The sequence below is a fragment of the Falco naumanni genome, chromosome 4 (assembly GCF_017639655.2).
Source record: "Falco naumanni isolate bFalNau1 chromosome 4, bFalNau1.pat, whole genome shotgun sequence".
Taxonomy (NCBI): domain Eukaryota; kingdom Metazoa; phylum Chordata; class Aves; order Falconiformes; family Falconidae; genus Falco; species Falco naumanni.
This window is the reverse complement of record NC_054057.1, coordinates 80,346,979-80,369,668: the sequence shown is the minus strand read 5'-3', so window position 1 is coordinate 80,369,668 and position 22,690 is coordinate 80,346,979. Positions and strand designations below refer to the sequence as shown.

Here is a 22,690-nt window from a genome sequence, read left to right as displayed (position 1 = left end):
AGGGGGGGGAGGGGGGGGGCAGAAAGAAAAATCGCAGCTGCATTGGCAAAAACCCTAGTAAGTTATTTGTTGTGTAACTGATTAAAGCCAGAGTTGGAAAAAAACCTCTCTTGGTATAGCGTAAGATACAGAGAAGATTTACTGATACAGTTATCTTGACATAATTTCTGGCACAGAAGCTATGCTATTTTTGTAGCGCAGGCAAGATACTAATAATCTTTCTCATGGGGAGCAGATTAGGGATCCCAGGCCGTCTATACAGCGTTATCCTAATGCTGGAGTATCATGGTGCCATACATCACCAAAGAAAAAGTACTGTTAGTAGTAAAGTATATCATCAGACGTTCCTATTTATGTAGCTGAAAATGACTTGGTTGGGACTAGCTGTGTAGTCAGCCCTTCTTTGATACTTAAAAAAGCTTCCTCCAATGACTATGTTAGGCAGGAGCTTACAGTGTGAACACTTTCTTGTTCACCTCAGGAATTTATTTCCCTTCTACTGCAGAAAATAAGAGATGTATCATTTATGTCTCCCTGTAGATGTCCAGTGAGATGATGTGATCTCCAATAAAATATTTTATTTACTATTTCTGGCAGCGCTGGAATCCAGTTGGTGGCTTTTGTGAGAAATTACTCCCCAGTGACCGCTGGCAGTGGAGTGATGTGAGCGGGCTAAAACATCAGCAGCTTGATAGTTTCACGCTGCCTTCACCACACTGGGAGTGGGAGTCTGACTGGTATGTGGATGAAAATATTGGAGGGGAACCAACAGAGAAAGGGGTAGGTGAACAATACCAAAAAGAGATCTATTCTGGGAATCCTTAATCTGTAAAATAAAAGACACTTTTATAGAAGTATAAAAGGTCTGTAAAAATAAAAGGCACTTAACTTTTTATAGGTACTTCTTTTCTGGGCAATAGCTCAACTATAATACAACACAAGGAAGGATCTTCTTTGAAGGCTTTTGAAGTCTATAGGAGCTTCTATAGAAGCTTTTTTCTTTTTATCAGCCCATGAAATGCTGGCAACTGGATGCCATTGTTATTCAAGAGCTTCACTATAAAGAAAGTAAAATGCTTTACTGTGTCTTGTTTGGTCTGTGTATATCATGCAGAAGAATTTGGACATGATGCAAAAATCATTTGTGGAATTAGCTGATCTGTTAATCAGGGCTGTTGAGACATGCACAGTAACTTGCACTGTATTTGTAGGAGTGAGTTGTGCAGAATTGCTCCAAGTTACAATTTCAAGCTTTCCTTGGCCCTGATTTTCATACAAGAAAACCTCTGTTTGCAGGGCTGGACTTACGCCATAGACTTCCCCAGCACCTACACAAAGGATAAGAAATGGAATTCTTGTGTCAGACGCAGGAGGTGGATCAGATACAGGAGATACAAATCACGGGACATTTGGGCGAAGGTTCTGGATTTCTTTTAAATATAAAATAAACTGATCTTCTGAAATAATCAATTTTAAGTGCAGGGAAGTTTGCCTTTTATCACCGCTCTGTAGGCTGGACCTGGATTCCTTGACTTCAAACTTGTAATTCTTGTAAGCATAAATGGAAGGCTGGGATTTTTCATAGAAACCTGTGGTAATAAGGTGCCAAATCTCATGGGAATGCAGTTGGAGGTGGATCCTTTGCAGATTTGCTCCTTTGCAAATTTCAAATCAACTTTTTAACCTCCTTTGGTTGTTTGACAAAACACTGTCCTTCAAGGTGGCACCTGTCTAGCATCATTCACCAGCTGTGTCCTTTATCTGTATGAATAACCGTTCTTTAAAAAACTGTTGTTCCAGCTTTCCCATTCAAAGAATGTCTGTATGCGCAGTTCTGTGAGTAAAAGTCCCCTTTAGTTAGGGGATGAAACACAGACTTCTTCGTGCTGCTTTGGCAGCACTTCCCCTCTCTCTGCATAGAGCAGCCTTGAATGAGAGGAAGACTTTCCATGCTCGGCTGCTTTAGTGAGCAATACCTTAACCAGTCTGCAAGAAACAAGTTAGGCCACCAGCCAAATCACCTGTCTGTTTGCAGTGTCTCCTCTTCTCAGTCTTGCTTTGCTTTGCTTCAGATTGTATCCCGTGATGATCCAGATCAGTTGCCAGACCCTTTCAATGATATCTCGGTTGGAGGATGGGAGATCACCGATGAGCCTCTTGGCCGTTTATCAGTATGGGCGGTTTCTTTACAAGGAAGGGTATGTGCATGTTCCCTAAGTTTTCTAATGTAGATTACTACTGAAAAGGGGTTCAATGCTTTTAAATCAAGGCAGGTTTGGTAGTGTCCTGTCCTTAAGAAAATACGCTGCTTGTGTGTCTGGCAGTAGGTGTAAAAGCTGCTTTGGGACTACGTTGCGTAACAACCTGTGTTGGAAATGGCAAGGCTTAGTATCTTATAGGGTTGCTGTTTTATGGAAGCCTTAAACCTCTATAAACAGGTGAATCTTAACAACTTGGGCTGAGTAGCATCTTATATCCTGAAAAATGCCCAGAATGATGACTGGCACAGGTGACAAAGAGAAGAAGCCTTAAAACCTGGTAAAGATTCTTGCAAAGCATTGTGCCGTGTCCCCGTGGGGATGAGTCAGGTATGAGTCGAGAAAGAGTTTACAAAATGGTTTTCTAAGACTTACTGATCAGAAAATGGTAACCTCACTTGGCAATATGGAATCCAGCTCTGGAATGTTTTCCATTTATTTTCTATTGAAAATTATACAACTTTCTTTTTGTTGTTACTGTTTTTAGGCCTACTGTAAGTCTCTTTTTTGCTCAGTGCTGTAAAGATTTGATTCTTACTTTCCTTCTTTCATCCTTACACCATGTATCTGACATTCCTTTGTTTCTAGAAAATTTCTAATTTGTGGTCTCACAGGGAGGAATGTAATACTTTTAACAGATAGCCTGAGGCTTCTGTCACGCTTGGCACTGCCTGGAGAGGCAAGCACTCTTGCTTAAACTGTTTAAAGTAAAATTCCCTATGCCTCATACTTCCCAGTAGTAAGTGACAAGCATCCCAACTCTACAGGCTTACTTGACTGACGTTGTAAAATGCTTTGATTTCCCAAGTAAAAGTCCCCAGAGAAGTAAAGTATTTCTAAAAATGAGGATTTAGCACTCAGCAGTCATGTTTTAGAGTCCTCATACGACTACCACAGGATGCTTTCTATTTTTGACCTGTTTTGACCGTGATCTATAGAAAAGTTTACAGACAGTAGGACCAAGACTAGCAAATGGGCTGGATGTCACTGAAGGCTGCACAGAGAATGGAATTTTTTACCCATATTGTGGCAAGCTCTGTTTGAAAGTGAGGTCAGGCTGTCACCTAACAGTAACATTTTTGTATTATATATTTGTTTGTTCTTGGTTTATGTAACATGTCCTGACATACACTGAAGTGTTTTTTTAAATGTTGAAATATACACAGAACTTGTAGCAATAGGTTACTGTACCCAGTCCAGAGCTGCTTCCACGACAAAAGCTAATCTGTAGAAAAGCCTCCTCCCTTAGTATATAAGGAAATAGCTTCAACTGCATAATCAACATTAAAAAAAATGCCTTTAAAGTCAGAGTGCATACACTGTGTAAAAGATTTCTTTTGTTAAAGGAGGACTGTTCTGCCCAGTTTGTCTTCACGTCTGTCTCAATGGTTTCATTGTTGTAGTGATATTTTTCTAAGTTTTATTTGTTTGGGCTTTTTTTTAAACTTGTCTAGGTATGGTACAGAGAAAATGTCTGCCATCACAATCCAGAAGGTTCCATGTGGTCCTTAATCACCACTCCTGGTGAAGTTGTACAGATCAGCTGTGGACCGTATGACCTCCTTTGGGCAACTCTTTGGGAAGGGCAAGCTATTGTGAGAGAAGGAATCGATAGGAATAACCCTCAAGGTAAAGTTTGTTAAATTTATCTGGAAGCCCCTTTGATTTTTATAGTGTTTAGTAGAAAACTAACCTATAATGCCTTCTGGGTTTTGTTTCTTGCAGGCATTTCCTGGAGTACTGTGGAGTCTCCAAGCTCTGAAAATGGGATTATGCATGTCTCTGTGGGTGTTGATGTGGTGTGGTGTGTTACAAAGGATAGAAAAGTAAGAGGTGTCATATTCTGATTCTGTTTTTTTATTCCCATTTTCCTTCTGCTTTTCTCAAACCGGCACGTAACTTTCTTAGGAAACATTGGTAATTTGGACTTAGTATCCCTGTGGCTTGGGGAATTCTGCCTCCCCTTGCTGTTAGAGGAATGCACCATTGTTTCTGATATACATAGTTGCATTTAAGTAAAGGAATACTTTCAGTTTTTCCCTTAGAAGGAATTTTCTAAACCTAAGTCAGGCAGATGTGGGTAGGTGGGTGGGGATGTAATAAGGGCTATTAAGCATCAAAATTGAAGGCACTCCTAGTTGCTCGGTCTTGTTTCTACATGGTCTGAAGGTTACATCAAAACCAGTATGGGGAATATTTTCATCTACACTTTTCTATATGATCCTATTTGTTTATCTTCCTACTGGAACTGTTCCCTCTTCATCAGCCTTTTAATGTAGCTTTTTGTATTTATTAAGTGGCATATCTGTTACATGTATGTGTGATTACTTTCTTACTGGGGTTTTACCTCAGAATCATAGAATATCTCAAGTTGGGAGGGACCCATAAGGATCATCAAGTCCAACTCCCTGCTCCTCACAGCAAGACTTGAAAGTCTTGAAGAATGTACTAGAATGCTCTTGTGCTCGTTGCAATCAGATCCCCTCATACTGAATTCAAAAACACAGGTGAATTCTGTGCATGTATAGCAGTTTTAAGTAATTGAGTTACTCTGGTTTAAGAGTTACTACGTGTCAACTGAGCCATAGTAACAGACTTGTCCAGCCTGCTCCATCCGCCAAATAAAACCACTATAATAAATGTAGATAATCTAGCATGGTTTTCATCAGATCTGCCACAAGATAGTCAAGTACACTGTGTTGTGATAAAGCCAACAACTCCTAAAGTCACTATATGACTACATGCTAAATACAGGTGGAAGTTTTTCCAGGTAGCCAGCCCACAGGCACTTTCGGATTGGTAAAAACTAATCTAAGGGGAGACAATTTCAAGAGCTGTACTACTGAGAAGAGCCCTTTGACCGTTCTGTCCGTCAGCCAGGCTTCTGGGGTTCGAACATAAGAACACTATGTAGAAGCATATTCAGAGTGACCAAAAATAACCTACAGTCGACACGTATTAATAAGAAGTATTTTTCCAATGGCAGAGAAACTAACTGTCACAGAAGGTCTCCTTGTGGGCTGTTCTGGCTGTAGTTATCACCAGATTCTGGGTACTATTAAGGGAATTACTATATCTTTACCTGATAAAGAACCAAGGAGGTAAGTGACTTCTTAAGGCAGTGTGGCATATCGTTATTGGAGATTATGACTTATCCACTAAAGAAAATAAATTCCAGCTGTTTGCCTGCTAATGCAGAAAAAGCAGAATTTGGTCTTCCTGCTGTTGTTGTTGTAGGTGTGGTTTAGAAGAGGAGTGAACTCACATAATCCTTGTGGGACAAGCTGGATTGAAATGGTCGGAGAAATGATGATGGTAACTGTAGGCTTAAATAACCAGGTAAGACAGCTGTATACCCGTTGTGAGGATATGTACGGTGAATACTCTACAGGCAGTACTCACTTGTGGCGAGGTCTGTCGGCAGTGCCAGTACAGACAGCTGAACAAGAGGTCCATGTGCTTGAACTGCTAGGCAGGAATGCATGGCTGCTTTCTTCACCAGCAGGTAACAGTCAGCATGTCTCGTATGGCACATTCCGGTGCAAACAGTTTTCTCTTGATGGAACAGAATTTTATACTGCATCTAGAGTATCAGCATTAGGGAGGAACACAAAAGGAAAACGCTGTGTCCAGCAGATTTTTGTGCTGAATTTTCCACCACTGCACCTTTTGTGTAGCTACCTGCATTCCGTGCCATTTCTTTCACCAAGCCCTTTCCTTCCCTAGGTTTGGGGAATCAGCTGTGATGACAGAGCAATTTATTTTCGTCAAGGTGTCACACCAAGTGAGCTCAGTGGGAAGACATGGAAGGCAATTGTATCTGGCCGAGAGAGTGACAGATCTCAGACCGGGAGCTCAACAAGTCTGCTCAGGTACTTAGTAAAATACCTACTCGAGACTTTGTACGCCAAGAGTTTCAATGCTTTGCGATATTTCTTTATATTCAAATGGTACAGACAGGGAGGAGCAGGGAAGGCATCTTTAATCATTATATATGCCAAAAATCATTTGTGTTTTTTGCCATTAAAATTCACAATAAGCAGCAGTTGCTGCACTTGGAGTAGAATCTGAAGCTCCCATTTTGGAATTCACTACGTGCTTGCAGTAAAGTGTGTTTCTCTGGGCTTTACTATCCTTATCTGGAACTAGTCTCTAACAAGAGAAAAGTTTACCTGTGAAATATCATGAAGGAGTGTCAACTCTGCTTAGGAATTATCTTTCTCCTGAGTGTCACTGTACGTTTCCTTTCCTAGAGAGATTAAATTGGTAACTCCCCGCTGACTGCTGGCCTCTTGGCTGTGCAAGACATGCCAATGAAGCTGGGAGTGCTGCAAAAGCTACTTGTTTGAGTCAGAGCGTGCTCTGAGTAGAAGCCCGCTTTAGCTAGGACAAAAATCATAAAGTTAATAATGGATTTAAAAAAAATCCTATTCATTATTTCATATCCAGAAAATGTGACGTTGCTTCAGTGTTTTCCTGAGAGTTGTAGGCAACTGACACCACCGATTGTTTGAAAAGATCTGTGAAATATCTTCCAGTGTTTCACTGGTCTGCCAGATTTGTGTTAGACTCTTGCCCCTGATGATAGAGTTTGACCTTTAAAAAAGAAGTCTGCTGTTTCTCTCCTCAAGCTGAAATGCTAGGCTGATTTCTGTATGCCTGTGGCCTAAGGCCTGTACTAATGTATAATGCTTTAAGTGATAGTTAATTATCTATTTGTCCTTCAGTGCTGGCTGTTTCTTTACTGATGATATTCAGAACCAAACGAACGCGATCATTCAGGGTGATGCAGATACTTCCTCTGACACAGAGCTTCCGAGTGTACCCGTGAACCTTGCCAACACTCCCCCACTGGGAGCTGCAGCCAGCAGCGGTGGTAACAGCACAGGCCACCAGGCAGCAGAAGTATGTACAAATTTGACTGTGGATCCTCTGGACTGTCATCAGGGAGAAGCCACTGTTGCTTCAACTAGTAATGAGAAAGCTGATCTTGAAATGCAGAAATCTAGAAACCCAAATCCTTCTGCAGAACTGCAGTGGACAAACATTGACTTGAAGGAGGCCCAAAAGCAACCAGTCCTCTCCATCAGCACCTTTGCAGAAACATCCAGCCTGTCCTCCCTTGGCATGTTCTCGGTGGGAGCTGAAGAACAGTACGGAGCCGATGAGCACCCACTGTGGGCCTGGGTGTCTGGGGGAGGCTGTCTGGTAGATTTGCACAGCCCGCTGAAATGGTTCACTGTGCCCTCAGGTACTATCCAGTCACCACAACCGACCTTAATTCTCAATCACAGTTCAGTATGCTCTTTAAGAAAAATGTCAGTTTGTTCTTTTTGCAAGACTATATAATCACCTAGAGATTCCATTTCTACGCATAGTTTACAAAGTTTGGCTGTAATACATTGATTCTGAAGTATAATAATTAGAAAAATTACATTAGACTGGGTTGATTCAGTGCAGTGTTCAAAGCAGCATCGTGTTTTACCTTTCACAGAACTGTATTCAAAGCTCACTGGAATTTATTGGTTTTGGTTCTGTTGTAGGTTTGTCGTCCTCTGTGCAATCTCTCTCTCTGTCTATCACTCCAGCACAGACAGCAGCATGGCGAAAGCAGATTTTTCAGCAGCTGAGTGAAAGGACAAAGCGGGAACTGGAGAATTTTAGGCATTACGAACAGGCTATTGAGCAAGTAAGCAGTGAGGACACTTACCTCTTATCTACTACACACATCTATCAATACTGGGCATCCATAATACATTTCTGAGGTATTGATCTGAACTTACTGTCACCTTTATATTCTTATCCTTACTTCTGTCTGTGACAACTTTCCTGGATTATCACTGTCTGAGCTCCCTGTGGGAAGCTAGCAGCTTATCAAACATGGAGCAGCAATCTTTATCTAAAAGCATGAGCTGATAGTTTTGTGTAGGACCAAATGAAGCATTGGTCAGCATTAGAGTACACTGAAACCTCAAATCCATAGAGAAACATTTGCAACAGTGGAACATAGTATGAATTATTCCACCACAAAATTAGGCTTCCTAATTGAAACAGTGGCTCAAGTAAGTGAACTTTCCCTCTCTGTGAACATTAAGGGATTAATGTAATTTGCATAACTAAAATAATGATGCAAACATCAATAGCAGCACTTAAACAGCAGCACTTTTGCTTGATGTTCCCTTTGTTATGACCTCTTGGCTCTTTTCAGATTCATTCACATTTTTGGTCCCTTCATTGCTAATTGCCAAGTGACATCTGGAATTCATTTGATTAAAAGCACTTGAAGTCCACAGATTTAATCAAAATTAAAAAGATTACGTCAAAAACCTTTAAAGTCCAAACAGAAGTTGTGTTACAACAGGAGCACACTAGAGTCAATTAGTATCTCTGTGTTACTGCATTCTGGCAGAGGTAAAATGTTAATACTGCTGTACATGTACTATTTTGGCGCCTTTCTATCCACTTTTGTCAGTTTCCATTTTGCCTTCAGCTTTCTGAACACCCTGGTGCACTCCGTGTCAGAATTAACTGATATGGTACAGACTAACCTGCAGCAGACATTTCTTGTGGTCACAAAAAATACTATTTGCCAGAAAGATAGGGAGTCGTGCGGTTTCCTTACTGCTATAAATTTGTGTTTGCATTGCAGTCAGTTTGGGTTAAAACTGGAACCTTGCAATGGTGGAGGAATTGGAAGCCTCATAAATGGATGGATGTTCGAGTCACACTTGAGCAGTTCACTGGGAGCGATGGAATGCGTGACAGCATCCTGTTCATCTATTACATGTATCATGAGGAGAAAAAGGTGTGTTCAGCTTGAGACCCTTGAGAGAGTTGCGTTTGGCAAAGGAAAACCTTCAAAGGGAAAAGTTTTCTCAAGGGAGTTTTGGGAACCAATTCAAATGTAGCTGAGTGCAATAGCAAATTCCAAGCTTTTCTAAGCTGTAGCTATGTTAATACAGTGTCATAAATAACCAGTCAGCAACCATCCACATTGCTGAAACTATCAGCTTTGCATGAACTAGGATTCTTTTGGAAGTTCAAAATGTTATTGATTGTGAAGACAGACCAAGCTTGGCTGGCCAGGGTCTTCATGAATTTGGTTAATGCATATGGGCAATAGGAATCAGAGGTAGTGCAGGACTGGAATTGAGCCCCATCCCTTCTGCGCCAAGAACTGATTCTTTGCTATCTTTGGCAGGAATGCCTCATTCGTAGTCCTGAAGTGCAAAAATGCTTACTCTGAGGATGGCACATCTGAATTTGCTTCAGTTGCAATTATTTTTTTCTCTTGTCTTAGTATATCCATGTGTTCCTGAATGAAGTCACTATTATAGTTGAAGTTCTGAATGAAGCCAAACATTCCTTTGCACTCTATACACCTGAGAAGACAAAGCAGCGATGGCCAATCCGCCTGGCAGCCGCAACAGAGCAAGAAATGCATGACTGGGTAATTCTGTGGATTTTTCATTTCAAGCGGGCAATATCTGAAATAAACCATAAAAGCTAGTCTCTGAAATCTCAGCATTACATTTACAGTATCTAGGCTACTTATTTATTTTCACAGTTTAGGTATTTAAAAAGTCCGTTGAAACCTACTCAGAGGCACTTGAGGCTTCTTATCTCCTCTGGATTTCGCACGTTTTCTGATGCTGCAGTCTTGTACAGTAAAACCAATACTGTTTTTCCTTCCCTTCTTATCTCCAGATATAGATCAGGTTGCAAATGAGGTAGGAGTTTAATTGAGTTAGTCTATTTGTCTGTATTGGTAGAACTGTTACCTGTTGCCACTGTTGTAGAGAGCCTTATGTGTAGGCAAACAGCCATATATACGCTGAAGCAATGGAAAACCTGAAAGATACTTCATGATGATCAAATACTGCAAACCACGTTGGTTCCAGCAATTGTGGTGTTAATTTTTAAAACACTGAATTCCAGTGCCTTTGAGAAAAAGCTGCAAATTCACTTTGCTGATTTGCAAGAACATGCAAAAGAAAAACTTTGTTTTATAATACTGAAGCTTCTATATGGAAATTTTTTTTCTCACTGTAAATGGAGCTTTTGGTTCTCTGCTTCTGGTTTTGTAGCTGTCTTTGCTGAACATGTCCTGTTGTGAAAGCAGACGGATTCAAGGCCCTCCTTCTCACCATGCCATTTGGTCGGTTACTTGTAAAGGAGACATCTTTGTTAGTGAGCCAAGTCCTGAACTGGAGGCCGGACCACTCCTGATGCCATGTGATCAAATGTAAGAGGTTTCAGAAGCTGTTCTTTCTGCATGGGATGCCACCCAGCAAAGTCTGTCTTCCGTGTCAGTTCCGTGACTTTGATGGGCTGTCGGAGTGTACAGTACCCTGCAGATATCTGTCAATGACAGGCTTAATGGATGCCTTCATATTCATGAATGCATGTGAAGAAATTTGCCAAATCATATTTTAATTCTTGGGTGCTGGAGCTATTCATGTGATTTCAAAAGCCTTTCTTACTGAGATCCCACTTGTTTGTGATTGCATCTTTAATGCCATAATTACGTAAATGAAGAGATGGCCTAGACTAGAAGTAAACCTAATCGCTGTCATTGTAATGTAATTTCAGTTCTCAGTTTTATCTGAATAAGGAAATCTGAAATTCTTAGTCCTCCATAGTCACTACAGTCCAGGAGCAGCTCCGTTACAGTTTCTATTACAAGTACAGCAATATAGTACTGCAAAGTCTTCAAGCAACAAAATACCAGGCTCAGAACTGGTGGGTTAAAGGCCAACATTCAATTTAAAAAATACCCCCAGTTTCTTTGAATAATACCTTTAGCCCTTTTCCTTCAGGGCAGAGCACTTTCAGCATGTGGCAAATCACAAAGCTGATGTGCTCTTGCATCTTAGTTTGGGGGATCTGTGACCTAGATCATCTCCTGCCTTTCTGATATCTAAAATACTCCTCTGCAATCCCTTTATTTTCCCCGTTCCTCCCCAGAAAAGTGCCATGGCCAACTGGCTGCGTAAAGCCCCAGAAAATAGGAAGAATTAAACACCTTGTTTTTACCAAGCTCCATAGCAAATATATAAATAATTTGTTTTCTTGTCAGATAAAGGCAATTCCTAGATGTAAAAAAAAAAAAAAAATTAGGATGAAGTTAAAGCTGAGGTAGTTGATGGCCACTAAGATGTAAAGACACAAGCAAGACCATCCTAACTAGTGTTTAAATATATATAATATAAGCCATAAAATAAAAGGGAAGTAAAATACTTCAAAGCTTGACAATTCCAAGTGGTGGCAGACAGGTTCCTTCCATCTGTTTTTCAGTAGTTGTTCAGAGGGAAGTGCTTTCAGTTGGCAACTGCCTTCACTCCCAGATTGCACAGAGGTTGAACAAGACCATATGAAGTTGCCTGTCCTTCAGGTTGTTGAGTTGTAGGAGAAGAAAGCATACATTCCTGATGGATGTGGTGTAGAGTAAATGTAACATGCTGTTCTTTTTCTGGCAGGTTTTGGCGTCAAGTTGGAGGTCATCTTCGACTGATAGAGTGCAATAACCGAGGCATAGTGTGGGGCATAGGATATGATCACACAGCTTGGGTTTATACTGGTGGATACGGAGGTGGCTTCATTCAAGGTAAGGACAGTAGGTCTGCTGCAGTGTGCACATCTCTTGCTTCTCCTGACTGGGTCAGCTGTTAAAGCTGTTGCAGCTGTCCTTCCTTTAGCCTTACAAACACGTAGGGCAATGCAGTGAACAGGCCACACGTTAGGAAAGAATTGGTATTGCAGTTTTATATTTTCAGCTGAAGAGTGAGAAATAAAGAGACTGCAATATTACTGTGGGTATTGGAATTTAAAATGTAGCATCTTTAAGGTTTAGCTTTACTATAATCCAAATCATTTATTTCTCACAGGACTGGCCAGCAGTGCTGATAACATTTATATGCAGTCAGATGTGAAATGTATTTACATTTATGAGAACCAACGGTGGAACCCAGTCACTGGATATAGCAGCAGGTTATTTACTTAATTTATTGTATTTATTTACTGTAATTTTTTAATACTGTCAAATGAAACAAAGCGTTTGTTCTAGCTTTTCTGAATAGTAATTACAGCTATTGTATCTTCAGTGTCCTCCAACATTTACTGTTAACCTGAGATGGACACAGCAGTGTGTCTCAATTTTATAGATTTGTAATTATCCATTCAAAGCGCATTTATAACAAAACATTGCAGATTTGTGCTTTGTGAGTGCACAAAGTGTGCCTACTTGCAACATCTTTCATAAGGGCCGTACAGCAAAGTTCTTACTAGGATCTATATATTCGTATACATATTATGCTAAATACATTGGGTCCTTGAATAGTACATTTGAACAGAAGTATTGAAAAAGCATTCATATATATGGGTGTCTATGCCAGAGAAACTCACCTTCCAATTTTAAATAGTAGTGAGGAATTTCACACTACAGAGGAAAATTTACATGGTCCTCAAGTTTGGTGTAACTGGAAGCAATTGTACAGATTCTTTCCCACTATCCTCATCACTTGCATGATATTTCTAAATACAGAGATTAATGAGAGTACTGTTCCATGTATGAAAGTAGGAAGTGCTACAAACAGGCTTTTCTTCCCTTGCCTTTTAAATTCTGTGTTGTAAATGACCTTGCATTCCTTGTACACTGTTTCACCACAGAGGTCTGCCCACAGACAGATACATGTGGAGCGATGCATCTGGCCTGCAGGAATGTACAAAAATCAATACCAAGCCTCCTTCTCCGCAGTGGTCTTGGGTAAATTTTGTCTTAAAAGTCTTTTTACTAAGAAGGCAAGGCTTAGCAAGTAGGATACAAGACTTGGGCTCAAGTGACCCAGATTTTCTTCCTGAATTTGTCATAATATTTAACCTTGATTTCCCCATTTATACAACAGCCATAATCTTCCACAGTCAAAAGAACATTAAGCATTGAGTGGGATTTTTTGTTTAGTGGCACTTTGACTGCTGCACTGATCCCTTCAACTGAATTAAAAAGACTTGGGAACCTCTGTATGAATTTATATTGCAAGTATTAGAAGGTTTCTAGCACATCGTTGCACTCCAAAAGGTGGAGAGAAATAGAGAAGAGGTTATTTTTATTATACATTAGCTGTTGATTGTGCTTGTTATTGTCTTCTTTTGACAATAGGTATCCGATTGGTATATTGATTTTAATACTTCAGGCGGCACTGATCGGGAAGGCTGGCAGTATGCAGCAGACTTTCCAGCGTAAGGAGATACCTTCTTCTACCTAAAATACTAGCAGGCAAATGTGATACTTAAGTCCTCATTTCTTCTTGTTGTTTTGCACAGTAACTGTGCTTTAACAGGGGCAGGTGTGTCTTGATTTCTCCCTTTTTGGGGGGACGCTAACACTGAAATTTGCTGGGGAGGTAGGGCAGCAAGGTGAACTGGAAACTGTAGTTTCAAGTCTTTTAAAGTCAGCAGGCACGTCTGGTGGGCAGATACATAGACAGTGCTCTTAGGCTGGCACGGACATTGGAGATGCTCTGACATCCTCATGAACACTTATTTAAATCTGTTTTCATAGGTCCTACCATGGTCACAAGACAATGAAAGACTTTGTCCGACGGAGGCGCTGGGCAAGGTGAGGAACTAAGATATAAATAAACGTTTTTAGAAGTCTCATTTAGTTATGAGGGGGAAGAGTCTTGTCACCAAATCAAAAAAGCATTAGTAAAGAAACATGCAGTAAATAACATGTCTGCAATGGAGAAGCTGATGATCTTTAGCATTGTGGCTTTAATTTTAAGCCTTTACAGGTGGATACCCTATTGTGTTTTGTGGGATCTGTAGATAAAAGTCAGCTAGGTAGTTATTCTCTGTATCTGATTTTCCTTATGGTAATTGATTAAGGAATAGTAGAGTCTAGGTATATTAGTACATACTAGGTCACTTGTAACAACTGGTAATACGTCTTTTGTATTAATAGTTTTAACATAGGAGTTCCACATACTGTGTACTAGGCCACAGATAATACCAACCCCATTTAAGTCACAGTACACTATATTGTTACACAGTACACTCATTGTTGCTGATGCTACAAAGCTAGTACTTCGGCCCTTGTACAAAAATCTTTAACGGAAGGTCCCAAAGCATCAAACTGTTGTTGTTCCAGGATACGCAACAAAACAAACAACATCCAATCAATCAAAATGGTGACTTGAAATAAAAAAAGGCAACTTGAGAAATACCCTCAAGTCTAAATATTTCTCTTTTTTTAAACTATCAGTTTTAATTGTCAGTTGAAAATCGAAAACAAATAGGGAACAGCTCAGGGCTGGATCCAGTGTTGCAGAACTGGAGAATGGAGGAATGTGCTGAGTTTTTCAGGACATTCTTCATACACAGAAGTTACTTTTGTGATGATGGAATCTAACATAATTTCTTTAATAGACAGCACTACTTTGTTGCAGTTTCCACAGAAAAAATATACCAATTCCCAGAATGACCTACCTCCAACTCTTTATATAAAGCTGCCTTATCTCTGCCTACCTACATAGTTTTTTTGGTGGGGCTTGTTAAAAAGTTAATTGAAAACCAATTACCTTAACCAAGACAGAGGCAGGAATGGACCAGGTGTGGAGTTCCGCAATGGGATTCTCAGCTGGGGTCAAATACTCATTATCCAGCTGTTGCCCACTGTGAGTTTTAGAGAACTAGAAAGCAGTGTAGCACAAGCTGCAGACTTCTTGGTTGGCCTTGGTTTTATAAAGTAACTTTTCTAAAAAAAAAAACCACAGAAGCTTTGAGAAATCAGTAATACGTCAAAAGTTAAAACCTGATGCAAAACACTAATGATTGTTATAAATCTCTTTGAAATGAAAAATGCTAATACTTACTGTACCTACTTAATGAAAAGACTTCAGGATTGTTTGCACTGAAGTCAACAATGGACCAGGAAACAAATTCAGTTATAGAAAGTACATACTTCTGATGGGCGTGGGTTTTTTCTGCTTCAGAAAATGTAAGATAGTCACCAACGGGCCGTGGCTGGAAGTGCCTCCTGTTACCCTGTGGGACATCTCCATAATTCCCAGTTCAGATGCAGACGATGAAGAAGCAGTAGCACTGTGGGCAATCAGTGACAAAGGAGACGTGCTCTGCAGGCTTGGAGTGACACAGCAAAATCCAGCTGTAAGGCTCCCTGTTTTTACTGCCTTATTGACATACTTAATGTAATTATGGAAGTACATACAGTCATGCAGTGTCCTCTCTCAAAGCACCTTGTTATTTTTTTTCACTTTTATGTCCCAGATTTGAAGGTCCTTGTCCATCAACTGAAACAGTTTGCTGCCCACAGTTCTTACAACAGCACTTCCCTTGCATAATCTACCTTAGCTTGTGCCACGTCACTTGCAGGAACTTATGTCAGCTCCTGTAGGTCTTCTTGTGAGGCATTTGACTTCCACCTTCTGCACTGAAGCTTAGTTCCTTTTTTTTTTTTTTTAATTGTTGACAATATGCATATCCCATTTAAATGAACTGCTGAGGATCAGAATTTCTCTGAAGTATGGTCCCAGTCTAATGCCCACTGATACCACTAGGAGTTTGTTGTTTGACTTTTCTGGGCCTGGAACTGGCTGCTTATTTAAGACAGGTGGGCCTGGACTAACCTATGGATTTAACTTTTTTTTTATGGACTGTGACAGAAGTAATGAGTGAATATCCAGTAAAATATGCAGAAAGGAACAAATAGTCCCAGCAAGTTCAATAGGAATAGTTATTTCCTACTAATAGACATATGCTGAAACACCAGATTAGGGTTGATAGGCACTGATTTTAAACCGTATTTACAATGGGGGCTCGGAGGCGGGGAATCTTAACAATATACTTTAGTGGAGTTTGGAGAAGAACTGCCAGTTGAAAATCTATAGGAATGGGTTTTTTAATTTTTTTTTCTTGCTGTTCAATCAGTTACAATAGCACAGATCTGTAAGGCAGTGCAACAGCAAGAACTGAAATACCATGTCTGGAATCTGAAGCTCCATACCTTATTTTTGTGAGACTGTTGTTCTATGTAATCAAAACCAAGGGATTATTTGAAAAAAGAAGGCTCTAGCCCAGCTATTCAGAGACATGTAGGTGCCTAAATTCTGGTGATTTCAACAGAAAGGCTCTGTTATAGTCCAGTGTAGCTATTTTCAAAGAGTTTTATATCCAAATATCTTTGACAATCAGGGACCTTGTTTCTGTTCAGCTGTAAAATTATGTAAGAATTATTCTTCAGAATCTTTTTCACTATGTAGAGCTTTTCCCATTTGGGAATTATCAACAATATTTGTCATGGAGTTTTTAACTGCTTTACAATTAACCTTACGTGATTTGTTAGGGAACGTCCTGGCTGCACGTGGGAACAGATCAGCCCTTCATTTCCATCTCAATTGGAGCATTTTACCAAGTGTGGGCTATTGCTAGAGATGGTTCTGCCTTCTATCGGGGTTCAGTGTCTCCGAAAAAACCTGCAGGTAAGTACTTGCCCTTTTTGAGCACAGTCTTCTTTTTACACATTGTGTAAGCTTTACTACACTGCGACATCTGAACAAGACGAGTCAGTTTAGCAGACGGCTTTCCAATAGCTGTGCAAAACACAGTGCATATGAATAATACTGATTGACAATTATAGCAGTTAATTTGCTCTTCACTTGTGTGATTTAAAGTGTTTGCTTCTATAAACAAGCTAGTAAGAATCTATTAAGTGTAATGTCATTCACAGCTTTCTCCTCAGCTATGTATTTCAACTGCAGGCATTTCCAAGACTTGTCATACATAATTTTGTCTTCTCAAAATTTTACTCAAGTATTTCTGACCTTTAGGTGACTGTTGGTACCATATTCCTTCACCTCAAAAACAAAAGTTAAAACAAGTCTCAGTAGGACGAACGTCTGTGTTTGTGTTGGATAAAAATGGTAAGGATCTTTAAAAATTATTTATCAATGTTACAAAAAACAAATCAGACCGATTTAAAAAGCAGAGGCTAAGTTAGAGCTTCTGCTTGGACAGACAATTACTGTTGCTTCAAGACGAGTAATATTTCATATTGAAAGAGATGGTGTACCTGTTTTTTGTTACATCTGATAGTGCCCTAGGTAGCAACAGTCTAGCATCTACACTGTTCTTGGGGGGGGGGGGGGGAGCGGGGGAGTAAATGAATGTCAAAGAAAAGAATTGTATGGCAGGATTTTGTCCGAAACCCTAGAACATACAAAACTGAAGAGGAATATTTTGTCGTTGCAAAACCTAGAAATGGCACCACCATTGCAAGATAAATTACGAAGCATCCTTTTGTAAAATAAACAAGTCTTCAACACCAGTCTCCTTCAGAGATCTTTATCTCATTTGCTTTAGTGCTCTAGTGCATAGTTCCTTATATGAACATTTTTCCCAAAGAAGTTTTACAGAACAGAGGTTGTTTTTTTTTTCCAGAAAAGTTAGAAAGAATAACTGTAGAAACACAAATTCCAAAGTAGGAACTTCATTGTCCTTCACTGTAACACATTAGTCAAAACCATAATACATATCCACAGAACACAAAGCATGAACTACTGATTTGTTATCTTGTTTACTAACACTTTATACAAAGCAGATAAACTGTTACCAGGACTGGTTATTTTATAGGCAATCTTTGGTACCGGCAAGGTATTACACCAAGCTACCCTCAAGGATCTACGTGGGATCACGTTTCAAATAATATCCGTAAAATGTCTGTAGGGCCCCTGGACCAGGTGTGTATTAAGCTTCCTTGTTTAAACGTTAGTTTATTAGTGACTTAACATCCTTTTGTAATTAAATGTTCTTCATAATTATTTGTGTTTAACTTTATTTATTCTCCAAGGTCATTGTCTAAATGCTAGAATACTGATACCAACACAAAAGTCATGCCAATGAAATAGTGATACAGCCAGCCCTTTGCTGTAAAAAGCCTTGTTAGTTTTCAGTTAACAAGACTATTCTATATATTTAATCTCTTTCCTGCCAAGTCTTACTATCTGGCAGTTATAATTAAAACACTGCTATCTAGTTGGTTGTTTGGGTGTGCTTCTGACTAAGTTAGAGCAGGTTTGGCCAATTCAAGATCAAGACTGATGTCTGAAAGAGGTCAAACAGACTGCACCTGGGAAGAGCAGCACCAAGAGCACATGCTACTGCCTCCCTTTGTTTTCTTGAGGTCTGGGTGATAGCTGACAAAGTGCAAGGAAGTCATAGTCTGAGCTGTGGGACAGTCTGCCATCGCACCGGTGTTCAGCCAATGGAACCTAAAGGCCTCTCATGGGATTATGGTATTGGGGTAAGTGCTGGGGGCATAAAACTGCCTAAAAGCTGCGTATCCAAATACCTGTGGGCACGTGTAGAAGGGGAAGTGCCGTCCTGCTCCAGCTGGCAAGCTTCCTACAGCTTGCATATACCTGCAGGAAACTGACCTTCGTTCTTCAGTTTTATGTTCCTTTTTTAAGTTAATACTACAGGTTATGCAATTATAGCTGGGAAGTAATGTATTTGCATTTGATAAGCGTTCATTTTAAACAGGTAATTAAAAAGTTATAATGGAAAAATTAGTAAAGTAAGTGCTGTTTTTAAGAAGTGGAATTTTTCCTAGTCTGCAGGTTATTTATTATTCCTCTGTGGTGTTCCCTGTATTACCCTCAATGTTTGAAGAAAGACTGTTTCATGGTTTTGGCCCCTTTTAAGTTGGTGGAAAACCTGCTTTGGCTCTATTATGAATGCCTGACCCTAATAATCTTAATTCCTTGTAATAAAAATAATCCTCAAGTTTACTACCTCTGTACCTCCCTGTCAGGATGATACATCGTGTTTTGTTTTGTTTTGTTTAACAAGGAGCCTTTTTTTTGATTCAGCCCAGAGCAGGATTACTTTCCTCATGAGTAAACAGTATAAAACTGGTAGTGCACATAAAGCATCGCATTAGATATGGTACTTGCAAGGTGACATTTCTCCTTTTTTATTTCTTTATCAATCTTTTACAGGGTGGGTGGGAGCACATTACAGTCAGAGGAAACACAACTGAAGCATCTAGGGTTGCTATGCATGACACTTCCGAGGAAAGCCTTGCGGTATCAAAGGATTTAGAAGATGAGGAGAGTAAAGGGAAAACAGAACACTCTAAAACCCCTCTGATGGTCAGTGACAGTCAGGAATTGGACAGAAATACTGTTAATTGTTAAGTTGTCGCCATCTACATGTTGCAGACAAGCAGTAGTCAGTATAATTTAAAAAGAAACTAAATGTCTATTGCCTGGAGAGAAAAACATGGCCTTTTTGTGCTACTAATACTTTTTACTGAACTGGAGTTTGCAATGGGGTATTTTAAATACTGACTTAATCTACTACATCATGTGTAAAACGTGACTTGATAGAGCTAATTGGCTTTGTCAAAGCAGGCAGGCTTTTTAGCCACAATGTATTTCTGACCCTTTGCCATAGCTGCTATACAACCATACAAATGTGGATATCTTCACAGATGATTACTACATTTACTTATTTTTCTGTGAATATTACAGTTCTCTTCCCTATATTTCATATTCACACACCTTGCAAATTATTCTCCAGAGTCACGTTTGAGCAGAGGTGAAGGTGTAGTATAAATTTAAATGAATTACAGGCAAACATAACTGTCCTGACTATACAAGCATTGACACATGCATGTAACTGTTCAGGTGGGTCCTGCTTATATCAGCATGTGTACCACGCTTGGGTCTTGCTCCCATCAGCGATATTAAATTGTATACAGCTCAACAGGGTGCAGCTACCAGTAAGAGCCAATTTTTGCTCACAGTGAGCAATATCTTAATCAAGAATGGAACCACTGGTTTCAGCAGGACTGTGTAGAGAGCACAGTCCTATTCAGTCTAAGTGACAAAGCTTCATTCTAAATTGTCCGCCTAAATGGTGATAAATCATGTTTTGTCTTCATCTTAACTGGAACCCCACAATAACTGAAGTGTACAGATGCCTACCTAATGTGGTTGGAAGGCGTCAGACACTTGAGGAGTTAGGCTGCATTCCAAATCATCGCAAATCATGCTTTCATAGCCTAAAAGAAAAGAGGAGGTCTTAAGTAAGATTCTGACTTCACAGTGGTAGGAGTGCTAAACAGCTTTACTGATATCAAATGGAATTTGCCAATGTGCACTAACATGGGTTCAGAATGAAGCTCTGCTCTTTGTTTTTAATACATGATTGATTCATCCCTTCCTTCAACAAGAAACCACTTTTTATTCTCAAAAAAAGCTTTTTTTCCTGTCTTACTTATCATAATTGGACCGTGATGTGAAATCCTTATTTGAAATCCAGTCCTTGTGCTGAAAAAGCCTCTCCCAGTAGCTTCAGGAAAGCACTGTTTTTCCCCTGGCAGCAGTTTACATTGATTTTTCCTCTCTGTGTGTGACTGTATATGGAGTTATTTTTATATGATGAGCAGTGTGGTGTGGTCTCAGTACTGTATTTGTAGAAGTAAAACATGTTTGCACGTATTTAAGGAATACATTTGGCATTTTAATGCCAAGGAGAGCACTGTTTCCAAGTCCAAATGTGAAAGAAGATTCAAGATGCTTTACTGTTTAAAAGAAACTGTTGATCTTTCCAGTATGTGATTAGAAATTTCTGGTTTATACATACATTGTGGGATTACCATGAATAACATGTTTGCATTAATTACCATAATAAGTTTTGCATAACTTGCACAGTGTCTTGTCCAAATAAATAACTTTATTACATGTATTTGTGGATAATTATTAGGACTGTATTTTCTCTGCATCGTATGAAAAATATTTTAATAGTGTTTACATATCCAACAATCAAACTGATTTCATACAATAAGCTTTATAATGTACCTTTAAGTCTTTCCCTACATTGCCAAGTTTCACTTACTTTACTGTAAAAGCTGGGTTTAAGTGAACAAGAGATAAGTTGTTTATGCTCGAGTACTAAATATTTGCCTTCTGAAACTATTATTTAGAAATCTATTTATTTAATTTAAAAATGTAATGTCATTGTTGTGGCTAGTTAAAATAAGGAAAAGTGACTTTAAATTGAAGCAGTTTTCAAAAATAAAAGTAATTTATCAGAAAAAAATGCTTCTTACGAAATCCCTTTTGACATGTCCAAGAAATGCAGCACTTTGTAGCAAAGTACATTGTGGAACTAGCAGTTGCCATTCCATTAAAACACGTTATATCCTGTGCCCAACTATTCACTGGGGATGGCTGCTTTCAGAGAAGGGGTAACCTTCACCTCTCCTCTGCTACTGTACTTGCAGCTAGGTGTTACATGCCGTCTGGGGCTTCATATTTGAAATGCCTCTGTTTTCAGGAAGTCCTGTCAGAAATACACTGCCATAAGCATTTAAACTTTATATTTGTAACAGTAATATCAGTGTAATTGGTTCTCAAAGTGATGTGCAATTCTTCACCAATGGCACTGTTGAAAGTTTTTCAAACTCATTGGTTTCCATCCTCTGCTAAAGTAACCAAATAGCAATTTAAACCCATATATCCCATAAAAACATTGCAGACATGACATTTAGTATAAACCTACGTATGACCTTACAACGCACTGTTCTAGCAGACTAATGACCTTTAAAGAATTGTACCCAAAAAAAGACTATTACCTACAGGTGCTTAGTCCTCACTTACTGTATAATAGACAGAACCACAGCATTCAGGCTGGATGGCCCTGAGGAAGCCACCTGGCCCAGCCCCTGCGGGGCTAACACAGCCAGGGGGCTCCCAGCCGTGCCTAGTCAATGCCCGAACACCCCGATGACGATGCCGGAGGCTCCACCACAAGCAGCTGGCACGGGTGTTTGACGGCTGCTGCAGCCCATGGCAGAGGCCCCAGGCTCTACCCGCAGCCCACACCCGGGCTGTAATGTCTTCCCCCTGAGGTGGAGGTCCCTGCTGCAACACAGTGCCCGGTCTCTGGCCTTGTGGGGCCTTCATACAGGCTCCAAGCTGTCCTCAGCAGGGCTGCCGCTCAGCCCCAGCACCTGTCCCTCTCACCACCGGCCTCTCCCAGCAGCAAGCACAGCCGACGGTACCAGACCACGCCGGCGCTATGGTGGGAGCCGCAGCAGGTAAGGGGACCCCGCAGCCTCGCCGCTCCGCCCTCAGCTCCTCTCAGGAGAGGACGAGCCCGCCAAAACGCCTCACGGCCGCTGCCCCTCGGCTCCTCTCGCTAGAGGACGAGCCCGCCAAAACGCCTCACGGCCGCTGCCCCTCGGCTCCTCTCGCTAGGGGACGAGCCCGCCAAAACGCCTCACGGCCGCTGCCCCTCGGCTCCTCTCGCTAGAGGACGAGCCCGCCAAAACGCCTCACGGCAGCGGCCCCTCAGTGCTGCCGCCCGGTGCCTGCTCGCTCGCACCACAGCGGCGTCGCGCCAAGCCC

At 40.4% G+C, this 22,690-nt stretch overlaps 1 protein-coding gene across 3 annotated transcripts in view; it reads left to right on the top strand.

The window, feature by feature from the left end:
- Positions 1 to 21,026, top strand: part of TECPR1 (tectonin beta-propeller repeat containing 1) — a 30,236-nt gene extending 9,210 nt beyond the window's left edge. For 2 of the 3 annotated variants that reach the window (XM_040592021.1, XM_040592022.1), the window contains exons 3-25: positions 598 to 780; positions 1,297 to 1,419; positions 2,073 to 2,198; positions 3,713 to 3,887; positions 3,984 to 4,084; positions 5,496 to 5,597; positions 5,985 to 6,130; positions 6,986 to 7,509; positions 7,802 to 7,947; positions 8,908 to 9,063; positions 9,559 to 9,708; positions 10,346 to 10,503; positions 11,738 to 11,865; positions 12,146 to 12,248; positions 12,927 to 13,023; positions 13,417 to 13,496; positions 13,819 to 13,875; positions 15,251 to 15,425; positions 16,621 to 16,756; positions 17,105 to 17,197; positions 17,907 to 18,013; positions 18,457 to 18,576; positions 19,274 to 21,026. In XM_040592021.1, coding sequence (XP_040447955.1) covers positions 598 to 780; positions 1,297 to 1,419; positions 2,073 to 2,198; positions 3,713 to 3,887; positions 3,984 to 4,084; positions 5,496 to 5,597; positions 5,985 to 6,130; positions 6,986 to 7,509; positions 7,802 to 7,947; positions 8,908 to 9,063; positions 9,559 to 9,708; positions 10,346 to 10,503; positions 11,738 to 11,865; positions 12,146 to 12,248; positions 12,927 to 13,023; positions 13,417 to 13,496; positions 13,819 to 13,875; positions 15,251 to 15,425; positions 16,621 to 16,756; positions 17,105 to 17,197; positions 17,907 to 18,013; positions 18,457 to 18,576; positions 19,274 to 19,471 — 3,384 coding nt within the window. In that variant the 3' untranslated portion in view covers positions 19,472 to 21,026. Of the gene's footprint in view, positions 1 to 597; positions 781 to 1,296; positions 1,420 to 2,072; positions 2,199 to 3,712; positions 3,888 to 3,983; positions 4,085 to 5,495; positions 5,598 to 5,984; positions 6,131 to 6,985; positions 7,510 to 7,801; positions 7,948 to 8,907; positions 9,064 to 9,558; positions 9,709 to 10,345; positions 10,504 to 11,737; positions 11,866 to 12,145; positions 12,249 to 12,926; positions 13,024 to 13,416; positions 13,497 to 13,818; positions 13,876 to 15,250; positions 15,426 to 16,620; positions 16,757 to 17,104; positions 17,198 to 17,906; positions 18,014 to 18,456; positions 18,577 to 19,273 lie in introns of those variants that run through there. The other variant, XM_040592023.1, reaches the window with a different exon arrangement.
- Positions 21,027 to 22,690: the final 1,664 nt, after the last annotated feature.